At 45.0% G+C, this 17,844-nt stretch overlaps 1 protein-coding gene across 2 annotated transcripts in view; it reads right to left on the bottom strand.

Moving 5' to 3' along the window:
* The window catches only part of LOC121569823 (cadherin-20), a 44,329-nt gene that overhangs the window by 11,200 nt on the left and 15,285 nt on the right, over positions 1 to 17,844 (bottom strand). For both annotated transcript variants that reach the window (XM_041881041.2, XM_045221442.1), the window contains 5 exons: positions 17,016 to 17,310; positions 16,069 to 16,188; positions 3,244 to 3,411; positions 2,074 to 2,261; positions 1,497 to 1,750 (listed from right to left, as the gene is read on the bottom strand). In XM_041881041.2, the coding sequence (XP_041736975.1) occupies positions 1,497 to 1,750; positions 2,074 to 2,261; positions 3,244 to 3,411; positions 16,069 to 16,188; positions 17,016 to 17,310 (1,025 nt within the window). The remainder of the gene's footprint in view (positions 1 to 1,496; positions 1,751 to 2,073; positions 2,262 to 3,243; positions 3,412 to 16,068; positions 16,189 to 17,015; positions 17,311 to 17,844) is intronic.

Here is a 17,844-nt window from a genome sequence, read left to right on the forward strand (position 1 = left end):
CACAAGAACTGTTTGTTGGGAGCTTCATGAAATGGGTTTCCATGGCCGAGCAGCCGAACACAAGCCTAAGATCGCCATGCGCAATGCCAAGCGTCGGCTGGAGTGGTGTAAAGCTCGCCGCCATTGGACTCTGGAGCAGTGGAAACGTGTTCTCTGGAGTTATGAATAACGCTTCACCATCTGGCAGGCCGACGGACAAATCTGTGTTTGGCGGATGCCAGGAGAACACTACCTATCCCTATGCATAGTGCCAACTGTAAAGTTTGGTGGAGGAGGATTAATGGTCTGGGGCTAGACCCCTTAGTTCCAGTGAAGGGAAATCTTAATGCTACAGCATACAGTTACATTCTAGATGATTCTGTGCTTCCAACTTTGTGGCAACAGTTTGGGGAAGGCCCTTTCCTGTTTCAGCATGACAATGCCCCCATGCACAAAGCGAGGTCCATACAGAAATTGTTTGTCGAGATCGGTGTGGAAGAACTTGACTGGCCTGCACAGAGCCCTGACCTCAACCCCATCGAACACCTTTGGTATGAATTGGTACACACCGACATCTAGTGGAAAGCCTTCCCAGAAGAGTGGAGGCTGTTTTAGCAGCAAAGGGGGGACCATTCCATGATTTTGGAATGAGATGTTCGACGAGCAGGTGTCCACATACTTTTGGTAAGGTAGTGTATGTGGCTCCAGTTGAAATGAGCATATTGAAAGATTTTCAAATCTGACAATCCAAAAATGTTTAGTCTCAAGTTCTCATGTGAATGTTGAGAAGTAGCAGTTTCAGATGAGCCCGTGACCCTTAGTGTATTTCCCAGCCCTAGATTCAGCCGCGAGACAATTTTTTATTATTATTTTTTATTTTATTTTTTCACCTTTATTTATCCAGGTAAGCCAGTTGAGAACAAGTTCTCATTTACAACTGCGACCTGGCCAAGATAAAGCAAAGCAGTGTGATAAAAACAACAACACAGAGTTATATATGGGGTAAAACAAAACATAAAGTCAATTATCTTCTTCTTGAGCGGATGGTCAGGGAAATTGTAAATCGCTGCAAATTGACCTCAAGAAGCCCAAACAGATATAACATTTGACTGAAAGTAATGAACTATATAAAGAATAGGGTGCCATTTGGGATGCACAGTGAAACTACACTCAACTCTAACACAACATCTGCTCTGTGAGTGAGGTAAACACACTCTGCATAATTGAAAACAATGAGAAAGTCTCCTAATACCACACAATCCAGTACGCTTTGACTGATTAGGGTCCTTAAAAACGCCAGATCATCATCATTAACACCATCCTCATCTCCAATTAACTAAAATCGCATAGCCCATTGTCTATCACTCAGAGCTGTCACTGTCACATCACCTCAATGGTTTTTGAACACAGCCTTGTACACTCCAATATCATACTGACACCATCTGGCCAGAAGATGACATTACATGACATTGGTTAAAACATTTTGGGTGTTATTTTGTTGTTAACGCTATCCTCACCTGATGGAGTTATTGGCAGCATCAGGGTCTCTGGCAGAGACCGTCTTGAACACTGTGCCGATCTCTGCTTCTTCAGAGACCTCTATGTAATACGCAGCAGAGACAAACTCTGGGGGCTCGTCTATATCCTCTACGCTGATGTGAACAATGGTGACATGGCTGAACGGGCCCTTGTCCAGGAAATGGTGGTCCGGGTGTGTGTTGGCTCCTTCTATCTTCAGAGTGTAACTTGCTTTGCTCTCAAAGTTCAGAGGCTAGAGGGGAGAGAGACATGTTTACCGCATTAGTAGGTACGTTGTATCATAGGTATAATTCATATAAATAGTTAAATAAAGAGGTTGTGGAGGTTTCTGTGCATTTAGGCACCTCCACTAAACAAGGAGAGGTTTATAGGTGTGTTGAGAAAGAATCCACAAGGAGAAGATCAGCAAATAATTATTGTAAATTAAATTGAGTTAAATGTGACTTATTACATTTACATTCTAGTCATTTACTGCTGTGTGTGTGTGTGTGTGTGTGTGTGTGTGTGTGTGTGTTTTCATTGACGTAACCTTTCATTGATGTCTACCCTCTGTACCTTTTTGATGGTGATGATGCCAAACAGGTTGGTGGGGTCTGTGCTGATGTCGAAGGTGTCCCTCCCGTCTCCGTCGATGATGCTGTACCTCATCTCTGCGTTGATGCCAATGTCACGATCCTTCGCCCGGATACGACCCACAACAGACCCCACCGGAGCCGACTCCAGAACACTCATCTGATACAGCTCTGAGAAGGGCAAGGAGAGAGTGGAGAGAGAGAGAGTTAAATACATTTCTTTAGTTGATGAAGTATTGTTATAACATGTGTTTGCCCATTCTTCCTCTAGAGGGTGCCAAATGTTTCTAATTACACCAGGATATTAGAAGGAGAGACCACAGACCGTTGAGCACAAATTGGTTCACTCTGAGAAACGGTTCGTAAATTGGGTTATATTGTCTTATGGTTCAACGAGAATTCATTTCAAGAATTTAACCTCTTTTCAAAAACAGGGGTGACAGTGGTTCCCAATTTGCCGTACTCCTTCTGTCCGAACTGAAACGGTCACACATTATGGTTGTCAGACAAGTGCACCTGAAGCTCCTCACAATGTATTAAAGTCTCACTTAAGCGATGTGACTAATTGGAGAGAAGAGAAGGGGGCAAGAGGGAAATAAGGGGGGAGAGAGAGGAAGAGACAAGGCCACCAGTCAGGCAGACAGCTAGGGGATGGCCGAGGATAGACAGATGAGAGAGAGAGAGATGACCTGCTGATGTCTCATTGAACGGTAATGTGGAGAGCAGGAATGGGGCCAATCAAAGAGACAGAGAGAAAGAGGGGGGTGGGGGCATGGGCAACTGGTGGCCGAGGAGGGATGGAAAGAGGGAGAGCAGCGAGAGTGTTGGGGAGGGGGGTAGATGGAGGGATGATGAGGACAGAAAGAGTAATGTGAGAGTGGGGAGGGTTAACGGGATGGTGACTGACTGGTGGCCAAAGATGATGATGAGGAGGGAGGAGAGCGAGAGCATGGACTGAAGGAGATGGACAAGGGAGGCTGTTGATGAAGTGGTGGAGAGCGCTGGAGAGAAAGAGCAAGAGGAGAGGAAGATGATAGGACAGCAGAGATGGAAGAGGAAGCGAGACATCCCGCTCCCATTTTTTCTGGCTCATATAGAGTCAATGAACTAAGTAGACCAGACCCAGGAGAAGAGAGGAGGCTCTGCTTCTTACTCTGATCAAACATGGGTGGGTTATCGTTGACGTCACTGAGGGTGATGTTAACGACGGTGGTTCCAGCCAGACCCCCTAGCTGGCCTCCCATGTCCTTGGCCTGGATGATGACGGAATAGTTCTCTCTGACCTCTCGGTCCATGCCCGCCAGAGACACACGCACCACGCCTGGGGGGACAGAGAGAGAGAGACAGACAGAGAGAGAGACAGAGAGAGAGAGAGGCGGGGGTGAGAGGAGAGAGAGGTCACAATTACAAATGGTGTGATGGGAGGGTTAGCAGTGTAGTAGATGACGGGTCGTCAGGCAGATTAGGGATATGTCTTAGTCTGCGCCCAAAATGGCACCCTATAACAATGTAGTGCAATTTATTTTTAGCTGAGCCCTATAGTGCACAAGGGAATAGGGGAGTGCCATTTCGGTAGCAGCCAGTGTCTTCTTTTAATGAATGAAGTCAGAACGTTATATTGTAGCTCAGGGATCATCAACTAGATTCAACTGCAGGGAATTTTTTCTTGAGCGGATGGTCAGGAGGCCAGAACATAATTACAAATAATTTGTAGACTGCAAATTGACCACAAGAAGGCCAAAAAAATATAACATTAGACTAAAACATAATAATTTCAAATCTTGCTTACATTTGTATTCGATCACATATACAGTGCATTCGGAAAGTATTCAGACCTCTTCACTTTTTCCACATTTTGTTACGTTACAGCATTATTCTAAAATGTATTAAATTGTTTTTTTTCCCACAACAAAATACACACAATACCCCATAATTACAAAGCAAAAACAGCTTTTTAGATGTTTTTTGCAAATGTATAAAAATAAATAAAAATAAATATCACATTTACATAAGTATTCAGATCCTTTATTCAGTACTTTGTTTAAGCACCTTTGGCAGCGATTACAGCATTGTCTTTTTTATTTTATTTTAAATTTTACATCATTTAGCAGACGCTCTTATCCAGAGCGACTTACAAATTGGTGCATTCAACTTATGATAGCCAGTGGGAAAACCACCAATTTCTTTTTAATTTATGTATTTATTTACTATTTATTTTTTGTATCAGGGGTGAGGGAAGAAGGATTACTTTATACTATTCCAGGTATTCCTTAAAGAGGTAGGATTTCAAGTGTCTCCGGAAGGTGGTCAGTGACTCCGCTGTCCTGGCGTTGTGGGGGAGCTTGTTCCACCATTGGGGTGCCAGAGCAGCGAATAGCTTTGACTGGGCTGAGCAGGAACTGTGCTTCCGTAGAGGTAGGGGAGCTAGCAGGCCAGAGGTGGATGAACATAGTGCCCTCGTTTGGGTGTAGGGTCTGACCAGAGCCTGAAGTTAAGGAGGTGCCGTTCCCCTCACAGCTCCGTAGGCAAGCACCATGGTCTTGTAGTAGATGCGAGCTTCAACTGGAAGCCAGTGGAGTGTGAGGAGCGGGTTGACATGAGAGAACTTGGGAAGGTTGAACACGAGCGTCCTGGATAAGTTGTAGGGGTTTAATGGCACAGGCAGGGAGCCCAGCCAACAGCGAGTTGCAGTAATCCAGACGGGAGATGACAAGCGCCTGGATTAGGACCTGTGCCGCTTTCTGTGTAAGGTAGGGTCGTACTCTGCGAATGTTGTAGAGCATGAACCTGCAGGATCGGGTCACCACTTTGATGTTAGCGGAGAACGACAGGGTGTTGTCCAGGGTCACGCCAAGGTTATTTGCACTCTGGGAGGAGGACACAATGGAGTTGTCAACCATGATGGCGAGATCATGGAGCGGGCAATCCTTCCCCGGGAGGAAGAGCAGCTCCGTCTTGCCGAGGTTCAGCTTGAGGTGGTGTTCCGACATCCACACTGATATGTCTGCCAGACATGCAGAGATGTGATTCGCCACCTGGTTATCAGGGAAAGGAGAAAATTAATTGTGTGTCGTCTGCGTAGCAATGATAGGAGAGACCATGTGAGGATATGACAGAGCCAAGTGACTTGGTGTCTTGGTGTCTTCTTGGGTATGATGCTACAACCTTGGCACACATGCATTTGGGGAGTTTCTCTCATTCTTCTTTGCAGATCATCTCAAGCTCTGTCAGGTTGGATGGGGAGTGTCGCCGCACAACAATTTTCAGGTTTCTCCAGAGATGTTCGATCGGGTTCAAGTCCGGGCTCTGGCTGGGCCACTCAAGGACATTCAGAAACTTGTCCCGAAGCCACTCCTGTGTTGTCTTGGCTGTGTGCTTAGGGCCGTTGTCCTGTTGGAAGATGAACCTTCGCCCCAGTCTGAGGTCCTGAGTGCTCTGGAGCAGGTTTTCATCAAGGATCTCTCTGTACTTTGCTCCATTCATCTTTCCTTCGATCCTGAATAGTCTCCCAGTCCCTGCCGCTGAAGAACATCCCCACAGCATTATGCTGACACCACCATGCTTCACCGTAGGGATGGTATTGGCCAGGTGATGAGCATGAGGCTTGGCATTCAGGCCAAAGAGTTCAATCTTGGTTTCATCAGACCAGATAATCTTGTTTCTCATGGTCTGAGAGTCCTTTAGCTGCCTTTTGGCAAACTCCAAGTGGGCTGTCATCTGACTTTCACTAAAGGATTGGCTTCTGTCTGGCCACTCTATCACAAAAGGCCTGATTGGTGAAGTGCTGCAGAGATGGTTGTCCTTCTGGAAGGTTCTCCCATCTCCACAGAGGAACTCTTGAACTCTGACAGAGTGACTATTGGGTTCTTGGTCACCTCCCTTACCAAGGCCCTTCTCCCCCGATTGCTCAGATCTGCCAGCTCTAGAATGAGTCTTTGTGGTTCCAAACTGTGTTCTTGGGGACATTCAATGCTGCAGAAATATTTTGCAATCCATATCTGTGCCTCGACACAATCCTGTCTCGGAGCTCTACGGACAATTCCTTCGACATCATGGCTTGGTTTTTGCTCTGACATGCAGTCAACTGTGGGACCTTACATAGTGGCTTGCGAAAGTATTCACCCCCATTGGCATATTTCCTATTTTGTTGCCTTACAACCTGGAATTAAAATGGATTTTGTTGGGGTTTGTATCATTTGATTTACACAACATGCCTACCACTTTGAAGATGCACAATATTAGTTGTATTGCAATTACAGCTTTAAGTCTCTTGGGGTATGTCTCTATAAGCTTGGCACATCTAGCCACTTGGAATTTTGCCCATTCTTCAAGGCAAAACTGCTCCAGCTCCTACAAGTTGGATGGGTTCCGCTGGTGTATAGCAATCTTTAAGTCATACCACAGAATCTCAATTGGATTGAGGTTTGGGCTTTGACTAGGCCATTCCAAGACATTTAAATGTTTCCCCTTAAACCACTCGAGTGTTGCTTTCACAGTTTGTATAGGGTCATTGTCCTGCTGGAAGGTAAACCTCTGTCCCAGTCTCAAATCTCTGGAAGACTGAAACAGGTTTCCCCCAAGAATTTCCCTGTTTTTAGCACCATCCATCAATCCTTAAATTCTGACCAGTTTCCCAGTCCCTGCCGATGAAAAACATGCCCACAGCATGTTGCTGCTACCACCAAGCTTCACTGTGAGGATGGTGTTAATGGGGTGATGAGAGGTGTTGGGTTTGCGATGGCCAAAAAGCTCAATTTTAGTCTCATCTGACCAGAGCACCTTCTTCCATATGTTTTGGGAGTCTCCCACATTCCCTTTGGCAATCACCACGTGTTTGCTTATTTTTTTCTTTAAGTAATGGCTTTTTTCTTGCCACTCTTCCGTAACCCCAGCACAGTGGAGTGTACGGCTTAAAGCTTTGCAGCTCCTTCAGGGTTATCTTTGGTCTCTTTGTTGCCTCTCTGATTAATATCCTCCTTGCCTGGTCTGTGAGTTTTGGTGTGCGGCCCTCTCTTGTCAGGTTTATTGTGGTGCCATATTCTTTCCATGTTTTAATAATGGATTTAATGGTGCTCCGTGGGATGTTCAAAGTTTTTGATATTTTTTATAACCCAACCCTGATCTGTACTTCTCCACAACTTTGTCCCTGACCTGTTTGGAGAGCTCCTTGGTCTTCATGGTGCCGCTTGCTTGGTGGTGCCCCTTGCTTAGTGGTGTTGCAGACTCTGGGTCCTTTCAGAACAGGTGTACGGTGAGGGAAAAAAATATTTCAACCCATGCTGATTTTGTACGTTTGCCCACTGACAAAGAAATTATCAGGCTATCATTTTAATGGTAGGTTTATTTGAACAGTGAGAGACAGAATAACAAAAATATCAGAAAAACGCATGTAAAAAATATTCTAAATTGATTTGCATTTTATTGAGGGAAATAAGTATTTGACCCCCTCTCAATCAGAAAGATTTCTGGCTCCCAGGTGTCTTTTATACAGGTAACGAGCTGACATTAGGAGCACACTCTTAAAGGGAGTGCTCCTAATCTCAGCGTGTTACTTGTATAAAAGACACCTGTCCACAGAAGCAATCAATCAGATTCCCAAATCTCCACCATGGTCAAGACCAAAGAGCTCTCCAAGGATGGCAGGGACAAGATTGTAGACCTACACAAGGCTGGAATGGGCTGCAAGACCATCGCCAAGCAGCTTGGTGAGAAGGTGACAACAGTTGGTGCGACTATTCGGAAATGGAAGAAACACAAAATAACTGTCAATCTCCCTCGGCCTGGGGCTCCATGCAAGATCGTTTTATTTTATTTCACCTTTATTTAACCAGGTAAGCCAGTTGAGAACAAGTTCTCATTTACAACTGCGACCTGGCCAAGATAATGCAAAGCAGTGCGATAAATACAACAACACAGAGTTACATATGGGGTAAACATAACATAAAGTCAAAAATACAACAGAAAATATATATACAGTGTGTGCAAATGTAGCAAGTTATGGAGGTAAGGCAATAAATAGGCCATAGTGCAAAATAATTACAATTAATATTAACACTGGAATGATAGCTGTGCAAGAGTTGATGTGCAAATAGAGATACTGGGGTGCAAGTGAGCAAAATAAATAACAAACAATATGGGGATGAGGTAGTTGGGTGGGCTATTTTCAGATGGGCAGTGATCGGTAAGGTGCTCTGAGAACTGATGCTTAAAGTTAGTGAGGGAGATAAGAGTCTCCAGCTTCAGAGATTTTTGCAGTTCGTTCCAGTCATTGGCAGCAGAGAACTGGAAGGAATGGCGGCCAAAGGAGGTGTTGGCTTTGGGGATGACCAGTGAGATATACCTGCTGGAGCGCATACGGGTGGGTGTTGCTATGGTGACCAATGAGCTAAGATAAGGAGGGGATTTGCCTAGCAGTGATTTATAGATGGCCTGGAGCCAGTGGGTTTGGCAAATATGTAGTGAGGACCAGCCAACAAGAGCGTACAGGTCACAGTGGTGGGTAGTATATGGGGCTTTGGTGACAAAACGGATGGCACTGTCATAGACTACATCCAATTTGCTGAGTAGAGTGTTGGAGGCTATTTTGTAAATGACATCGCCGAAGTCAAGGATCAGTAGGATAGTCAGTTTTATGAGGGCATGTTTGGCAGCATGAGTGAAGGAGGCTTTATTGCGAAATAGGAAGCCGATTCTAGATTTAACTTTGATTTGGAGATTCTTAATGTCAGTCTGGAAGGAGAGTTTACAGTCTAACCAGACACCTAGGTATTTGTAGTTGTCCACATACTCTAGGTCAGACCTGTCGAGAGTAGTGATTCTAGTCGGGTGGGCGGGTGCCAGCAGCGTTCGATTGAAGAGCATGCATTTAGTTTTACTAGCATTTAAGAGCAGTTGGAGGCTACGGAAGGAGTGTTGTATGGCATTGAAGCTCGTTTGGAGGTTTGTTAACAGTGTCCAATGAAGGGCCAGATGTATAAAAAATGGTGTCGTCTGCGTAGAGGTGGATCTGAGAATCACCAGCAGCAAGAGCGACATCATTGATATACACAGAGAAAAGAGTCGGCCCAAGAATTGAACCCTGTGGCACCCCCATAGAGACTGCCATAGGTCCAGACAACAGGCCCTCCGATTTGACACATTGAACTCTATCTGAGAAGTAGTTGGTGAACCAGGCGAGGCAGTCATTTGAGAAACCAAGGCTATTTAGTCTGCCAATAAGAATGCGGTGGTTGACAGAGTCGAAAGCCTTGGCCAGGTTGATGAAGACGGCTGCACAGTACTGTCTATTATCGAGCGCGGTTATAATATCGTTTAGGACCTTGAGCGTGGCTGAGGTGCACCCATGACCAGCTCGGAAACCGGATTGCATAGCGGAGAATGTACGGTGTGATTTGAAATGGTCGGTGATCTGTTTGTTAACTTGGCTTTCATAAACTTTTGAAAGGCAGGGCAGGATGGATATAGGTCTGTAACAGTTTGGATCTAGACTGTCACCCCCTTTGAAGAGCGGGATGACCGCGGCAGCTTTCCAATCTCTGGGGATCTCAGACGTTACGAAAGAGAGGTTGAACAGGCTAGTAATAGGGGTTGCGACAATTTCGGCAGCTAATTTTAGAAAGAAAGGGTCCAGATTGTCTAGCCCAGATGATTTGTAGGGGTCCAGATGTTGCAGCTCTTTCAGAACATCAGCTGTATGAATTTGTGCGAAGGAGAAGCGGGGGGGCATGGGCAAGTTGCAGCGGAGGGTGCAGAGCTGGTGACCGGGTTATTGGTAGACAGGTGGAAAGCATTGCCAGCCGTAGCAAAATGCTTGTTGAAATTCTCGATTATTGTAGATTTATCGGTGGTGATAGTGTTTCCTAGCCTCAGTGCAGTGGGCAGCTGGGAGGTGGTGCTCTTATTCTCCATGGACTTTACAGTGTCCCAAAACATTTTGGAGTTAGTGCTACAGGATGCAAATTTCTGTTTGAAAAAGCTAGCCTTTGATTTTCTAACTGCTTGTGTATATCGGTTCCTAACTTCCCTGAAAAGTTGCATACCGCGGGGGCTATTCAATGCTAATGCAGTATGCCACAGGATGTTTTTGTGCTGGTCAAGGGCAGTCAAGTCTGAGGAGAACCAGGGGCTATATCTGTTCTTAGTTCTGAATTTTTTGAATGGGGCATGCTTATTTAAGATTGAGAGGAAAGCACTTTTAAAGAACAACCAGGCATCCTCTACTGACGGAATGAGATCGACATCCATCCAGGATACCTGGGCCAGGTCAATTAGGAAGGCCTGCTAGCTAAAGTGTTTTAGGGAGAGTTTGACCGTGATGAGGGGTGGTCGTTTGACCGCAGACCCATTACAGATGCAGGCAATAAGGCAGTTATCGCTGAGATCCTGGTTGAAGACAGCGGAGGTGTATTTAGAGGGTAAGTTAGTCAGGATGATATTTATAAGGGTGCCCATGTTTATGGATTTAGGGTTGTGCCTGGTAGGTTCCTTGATAATTTGTGTGAGATTGAGGGCATCTAGTTTGGATTGTAGGATGGCCGGGGTGTTAAGCATATCCCAGTTTAGGTCACCAAGCAGTACGAACACTGAGGATAGATGGGGGGCAATCAATTCACATATGGTGTCCAGGGCCCAGCTGGGGGCTGAGTGGGGTCTGTAGCAAGCGGCAACAGTGAGAGACTTATTTCTGGAAAGGTGGATTTTTAGAAGTAGGAGCTCAAACTGTTTGGGCACAGACCTGGATAGTATGATAGAGCTCTGCAGGCGATCTCTACATCAGATTGCAACTCTGCCCCCTTTGGCAGTTCAATCTAGACGGAAAATGTTGTAGTTGGGGATGGACATTTCTGAGTTTTTGGTGGCCTAAGCTAGGATTCAGACACTGCTAGAACATCAGGGTTGGCGAAGTGTGCTAACGCAGTGAATAACTCAAACTTAGGGAGGAGGCTTCTGACGTTAACATGCAAAAAACCAATGCTTTTACGGTTACAGAAGTCAACAAATGATAGCTCCTGGGGAGTAGAAGTGATACTGGGGGCTGCAGGGCCTGGGTTAACCTCTACATCACCAGAGGAACATAGGAGGACTAGAATAAGGATACGGCTAAAGGCTTTAAGAACTGGTCTTCTAGTGCGTTGGGTACAGAGAGTAAAGGGGACAGATTTTCGGCGTTGTAGAATAGATTCAGGGCATTATGTACAGACAAGGATATGGAAGGATATGAGTACAGTGGAGGTAAACCTAAGCGTTGGGTAACAATGAAAGCGATAGCATCACTGGAGGCACCGATTGAGCCGGTCTCCGCGTGTATGGGGGGTGGAACAAAGGAGCTATTTGAGGCAGTTTGAGAGGGACTTGGGGCTTTACAGTGAAATTGTATAATAAGAACTAAATGGAACAGCAATAGGGAAGGCATATTGACATGGGAGAGAGGCATAAAGTAATCACAGGTGTTATTTGAGAGAGCTAAGACAACAGCTGGTAATGGCGATGAAAGTTTGGGCTGAGGCTAAACAGATAAACAGGACAGGGTACCGTGTAAAGGAACAGTCCAGCAGGCGTCAGCTGTGCAGCTGAGTGATCATAAGGTCCAGTGAACAGCAATATGTGAGTCCGAGAGCAGTTCGAATTGGTGCTACAGCACAGGCTAGCAGGAAGCACGGCTGTTTGCGTGTGTTAGCAGGCCGGGGCTAGCAGATGGATCTTCGTGGTCATCGCAAAGGGAAACCTGTTGAAACCACAGACGATTACGTCGGCAGACCAGTCGTGATGGATCGGCGGGGCTCCGTGTCGACTCTAGGAGGTCCCGTCCGGTTGACAGAGAGGTAGATAGCCGGGAGATGGGCCTGGCTCGAGGCTAGCTCAAGGCTGATTAGCCTACAACAACATCCATTTGGTTGCTGCTAGCTAGTTGCGATGATCCGGAGTTAAAGGACCAGTGATTCAGTGATTCTGACAGAAAAACCGATATGTTCTGGGTTCGATAACGCGCTGTGCAGACAGTGCAGGCTGGCCGATAATAGTCCAGGCTAGAGCTGGCTGGTAGGTAGTGCAGGCCACGGACAATGGTGAAAAACCGCTAACGGTGGCTAATAGCAAGTAGCTAGTTAGCTGGCTACTCCCATCCGGTAGACAGAGAGGTAGATAGCCGGGATATGGGTCTGGCTCGAGGCTAGCTCAAGGCTAACTGGTGCTTGCTTCGGGGGCAGTGGTGATTAGCCAACAGCAACATCCATTCGATTGTGGCTAGCTAGTTGCGATCCGGTGTTAATGTCCAGTGATTCAGTTATTCCGGCAGAAAATCTGATGTTCTGGGTGAAAACTGCTAATGGTGGCTAATAGCAAGTAGCTAGTTAGCTTGCTAGCTAGTTTCAACTGGAGATTCTAGATAAAAGGTAAGTCAATAATAGAATCCGTTCCACATTGAGTGAGGCGGGTTGCATGAAAGTATATTTAGTAAAAGGATGAAAAGTGTGATAGGGAAATATGTACGAAAAATACAAAAAACTGGCTATTTACACGGACACACACACAGAGTACACGACCGCACTGCTACGCCATCTTGGAGATCTGACCTCGTGGAGTTGCAATGATCATGAGAACGGTGAGGAATCAGCCCAGAACTACACGGGAGGATCTTGTATATGATCTCAAGGCAGCTGGGACCATAGTCACCAAGAAAACAATTGGTAACACACTACGCCGTGAAGGACTGAAATCCTGCAGCGCCCGCAAGGTCCCCCTGCTCAAGAAAGCACATATACAGGGCCGTCTGAAGTTTTCCAATGAACATCTGAATGATTCAGAGGAGAACTGGGTGAAAGTGTTGTGGTCAGATGAGACCAAAATCGAGCTCTTTGGCATCAACTCAACTCGCCGTGTTTGGAGGAGGAGGAATGCTGCCTATGACCCCAAGAACACCATCCCCACTGTCAAACATGGAGGTGGAAACATTATGCTTTGGGGGTGTTTTTCTGCTAAGGGGACAGGACAACTTCACTGCATCAAAGGGACGATGGACCGTCAAATCTTGGGTGAGAACCTCCTTCCCTCAGCCAGGGCATTAAAAATGGGTCGTGGATGGGTATTCCAGCATGACAATGACCCAAAACACACGGCCAAGGCAACAAAAGAGTGCCTCAAGAAGAAGCACATTAAGGTCCTGGAGTGGCCTAGCCAGTCTCCAGACCTTAATCCCATAGAAAATCTGTGAAGGGAGCTGAAGGTTCGAGTTGCCAAACATCAGCCTCGAAACCTTAATGACTTGGAGAAGATCTGCAAAGAGGAGTGGAACAAAATCCCTCCTGAGATGTGTGCAAACCTGGTGGCCAACTACAAGAAACGTCTGACCTCTGTGATTGCCAACAAGGGTTTTGACACCAAGTACATGTTTTGCAGAGGGGTCAAATACTTATTTCCTTCATTAAAATGCAAATCAATTTATAACATTTTTGACATGCATTTTTCTTTTTTTGTTGTTGTTGTTATTCTGTCTCTCACTGTTCAAATAAACCTACCATTAAAATTATAGACTGATCATGTCTTTGTCAGTGGGCAAACGTACAAAATCAGCAGGGGATCAAATACTTTTTTCCCCTGACTGTATATATACACTGAGATCTTGTGACAGATGATGTGACACTTGGATTGCACACAGGTGGACGTTATTTAACTAATTATGTGACTTCTGAAGGTAATTGGTTGCACCAGATCTTATTTAGGGGTTTCATAGCGAAAGGGGTGAATACATATGCACGCACCACTTTTCCGTTATTTATTTTTTAGAATTTATTGAAACAAGTAATTTTTTCATTTCACTTCACCAATTTGAACTATTTTGTGTATGTCTATTACATTGAATCCAAATAAAAATCCTTTTAAATTACAGGTTGTAATGCAACAAAATAGGAAAAACGCAAAGGAGGATAAATACTTTTGCAAAGCACTGTATATACAGGTGTGTGCTTTTCCAAATCATGTCCAATAAGTTGAATTTGCCACAGGTGGACTCCAATCAAGTTGTAGAAACATCTCAAAGGATGATCAATGGAAACAGGATGCACCTGAGCTCAATTTTGAGTCACATAGCAAAGGGTCTGAATACTTATGTAAATAAGGTATTTCTGTTGTTTATTTTTTATACATTTGCAAAAATGTCTCAAAATCTGTTTCGCTTTGTCATTATGGGGTATTGTGTGTAGATTGATGAGGAAATTCATTTTAGAATAAGGCTGTAACGTAACAAAATGTGGAAAAAGTGAAGGAGTTTGAATAATTTCCTAATGCTCTGTATGTCTCCATTATGTGTGGGAATTCTTTTGAACATATTTCCAAAATTATAAATCACTTGGAGCTGATTTGCTGGTGTTTTTACAGTCTTTATGTCCAACAATAAATATACAGGAGACCCTCTCAGTGTGAGATGGTCTCCTGTATATTTAGAATTCATTTAGAATTCAAGATACACTTAACCAGCATGGCTACCACAGCATTCTGCAGCGATACGCCATCCCATCTGGTTTGTGCTTAGTGGGACTATCATTTGTTTTTCTACAGGACAATGACCTAAAACACACCTCCATGCTGTGTAATGGCTATTTGACCAAGAAGGAGAGTGATGGAGTGCTGCATCAGATGACCTGGCCTCCACAATCACCTGACCTTAACCCAATTGAGAGGGTTTGGGATGAGTTGGATCGCAGAGTGAAGGAAAAGCAGCCAATAACTGCTCAGCATATGTGGGAACTCCTTCAAAACTGTTGGAAATGTATTCCAAGAGAAGCTGGTTGAGAGAATGCCAAGAGTGTGTAAAGCTGTCATCAAGGCAAAGGGTGGCTACTTTGAAGAATCTCAAATATAAAAACTTGGTGTGCCAAATAAAATCAACCGCAGGCCAAATTCAGCTTGCTGGCCGCCAGTTGGGGAACTCTGCTGTAGCTACTGTATTTGCCCATTCATTTTGGATTTGCCAGTTGTTACCATTGGCAGCCACAAGAGGGTATTCTTAACCCTGTCTATATGTGCCATATGAGTTTACGTTCAAACTCTATTGTATTACATTCAGCCTTTATGTGTGTGTTTGTTTCCTTGAGGAGAAGACGGGAGTGCCTCATCTCTGTGCCAAAACATGGAAGTCTACTAACATAACTAAAGCACATCCATTGTAACTACTATTGTTAATGCAGGTCTGTTACGTGTGACGTGTTTTTCTTTCTCCCCATTTTCCTGTGTAGTGTGTTTGTGTGTTCTGGGCATTACATTTGGGCTGAGTTGCGGCTGACGATGGTGGGCGTGGCTTCGGTCCGCAGTCCTGGCAGCTGTGGCTAATTGATGAGAGTATACCTGTTTGCCGTGTGAGCTCGAAGAGGAGGGGAGAGGACACTTGTTGTTTGGCTGTGTTAATGTATCTTTGTTTGTGTTCCAGCCTGTCCTCCTGATGTACTCCACCCTACCTAGGTCCTGGAGAAGGGAAAGGTAGATCTGCCCATGGGTGTACATTCCCACGTAGATAACCCATTGTTTTATACACTAGGTTAGCCGGGCGGGTGTCACCCCTGTATTTTTTGGTAAACAGGCAGGAAAGTGGGTTAGGGTTAGAGTGTGATTGGAAGGTTTAGGTGTGTAGAAGAGGGACCTTTTGTTTATTTTCATTAATTGGACCCCGTTCCCAAATATTGCCTTCTCTTACCTTCCCTGGTTTGTTTGATAGATTTTTGTTTCAATACAGTTTCTGTATGGGCGTTGTATATTTTAAGTAGCTTACTAAACGTCCCCCGAGGGCTAATCTTGAGATCTGGATGTTGTCTGGTTATTTTAGTTCATGACACCCCACATTTCTTCCCCATCCATCTAGTTTACCTTGTGTGCGCAGGCACAGGCATTTACGTCTCCTCCTCAGATGAACTACACCCGAGGGGAGAACGTAACAAGGTCTGACGATGTTTTGGACACTTTTGGTGTTGGTTCCCCTGTGCTTACATACCAGTCTTGGGCTCCACAGAGAAGTATGGCTGTCCTTGCAGGATGCTGTAGACCACCCTGGCACTGTTACCATATGTAGGGTCATCAGCGTCTGTAGCGGTCAGCCGAATCACCTCAGTGCCTGGGGAAGGAGGGAGGAAGGGAGAAGTAGAAAGAGAGTGACTTGGTGAGCAAAATTATTTCCACACAACTGGAATGACTCATTCTGTTTCTATATGGTTATTTCAACAAGGTCTGTTTACAAAAAGGATTGTTCCATCTGCATAAAACTGCTTCAGTGTTGCCGATGGGTGTAGGCTATTAGGGGTAACTGTGGAGTTATGTTCCGCCTCAAAGTATCTGCACTCACTGGTGGATTTATAAATATTGTATTCCACTGGTGAAGTGTGTAAGCAGAGACATCATTTTGATGGCATAATGACGATATTGCAAAGACATAATTATCTTGGCTATTGTGTGCACGTAACCAAACATCCTCATCTCCTTCCCAACGTACACTACTCACAGAAACACACTGCTGTGAATAACCAGCACAACAGAGACATACTGTATAATAGAAAAACAGAGTTTGCTAACTGAACTACTAGAACTAAAACTAATGCAAAGACTGTTCATGAATGAATGAATGAAACATTTAGAGGCAGCAGCATGACGTCCAGCTACACTCTCTAGCTGTGTTTCTGAAATGGTCCTGACCAAATGTAGTGCACTATATAGGGAATAGGCTGCCATTTTAGATGCACACTGTGGCTTTATGTGCCAATTCTCCCACAATGTGCACTTGCACACTGTCATGGATTTAAAAACATTGGTGTAACCATTTGCTTGAGGGAGTTTCCACTATTGTAAAATCCATTCAAGACAGTGTGCAAGTGCACACTTTTGGAGAAGGGTGGGGAATCAGGACTCAACCTATGTCTCCGACTACTACAATCTCTACTGACTCACCTATGGTTGACATCTCAGGTATGGTGGCTTGGTAGGGCCCATCCAGGAACTTAGGTTCATTATCATTGATGTCCTGGATCTTGACAATGAACTCAGATTCGGGCTCTAGGGGTCGATCTGTCTGTCTGTTCCAGGCCTGGGCTCGCAGCAGGTACTGGGCCTTGACCTCGCGGTCCAGCCTCTTGATGGCATGGATGTCCCCCGTACTGTCGTCAATGGTGAAGGTGGTGCCCGCACCATCTCCTGATAGTATGTACTTGATTGAGCCATCCCCTAGGTCCATGTCTGAGTGGAGCTGTGGGGGTCACAGGTCAGAGGTTAGGGGTCAGAGGTTAGAAAGTATTTTGAGGTGCGTTTGAAGCACACACACACACACACACACACACCTTTGTTGTCATGACGATGGTTACAATTATCATGTGTGTGTGGCGAGGTGACAACCCAGTCTCTGTATACTGTAGATTCTCAATAAGCACCCTACTTTACCCCTATGGGCCCTGGTCAAAAGTAGTGCACTATAGGGAATAGGGTGCCATTTGGGACACAGACTGAATATGAATATATTATGCTATTATTTGACTTTACTGAATTTGTGACGTTTCACTACTTCATTGTTTCACGTCACAAGGTGATGGTTCAGAAGATTTCTGTAAAAGAAAAGAATAGAACATGGAATACAGTCCTTTTTTGGAACAGTTCCACCATCTACAAATCTAAAGTTTAACCCCTGGCTAGACACCTTTCACACTGAGAGGGTTTCCTCTGCTTTGTTAGATAGGCTCAGACAAAAAGGAAAGTGTGAAGTAAATGGAACGAAAGATACTCTAGA

Source organism: Coregonus clupeaformis, chromosome 7 (genome assembly GCF_020615455.1).
Source record: "Coregonus clupeaformis isolate EN_2021a chromosome 7, ASM2061545v1, whole genome shotgun sequence".
NCBI classification, from domain to species: Eukaryota; Metazoa; Chordata; class Actinopteri; order Salmoniformes; family Salmonidae; genus Coregonus; species Coregonus clupeaformis.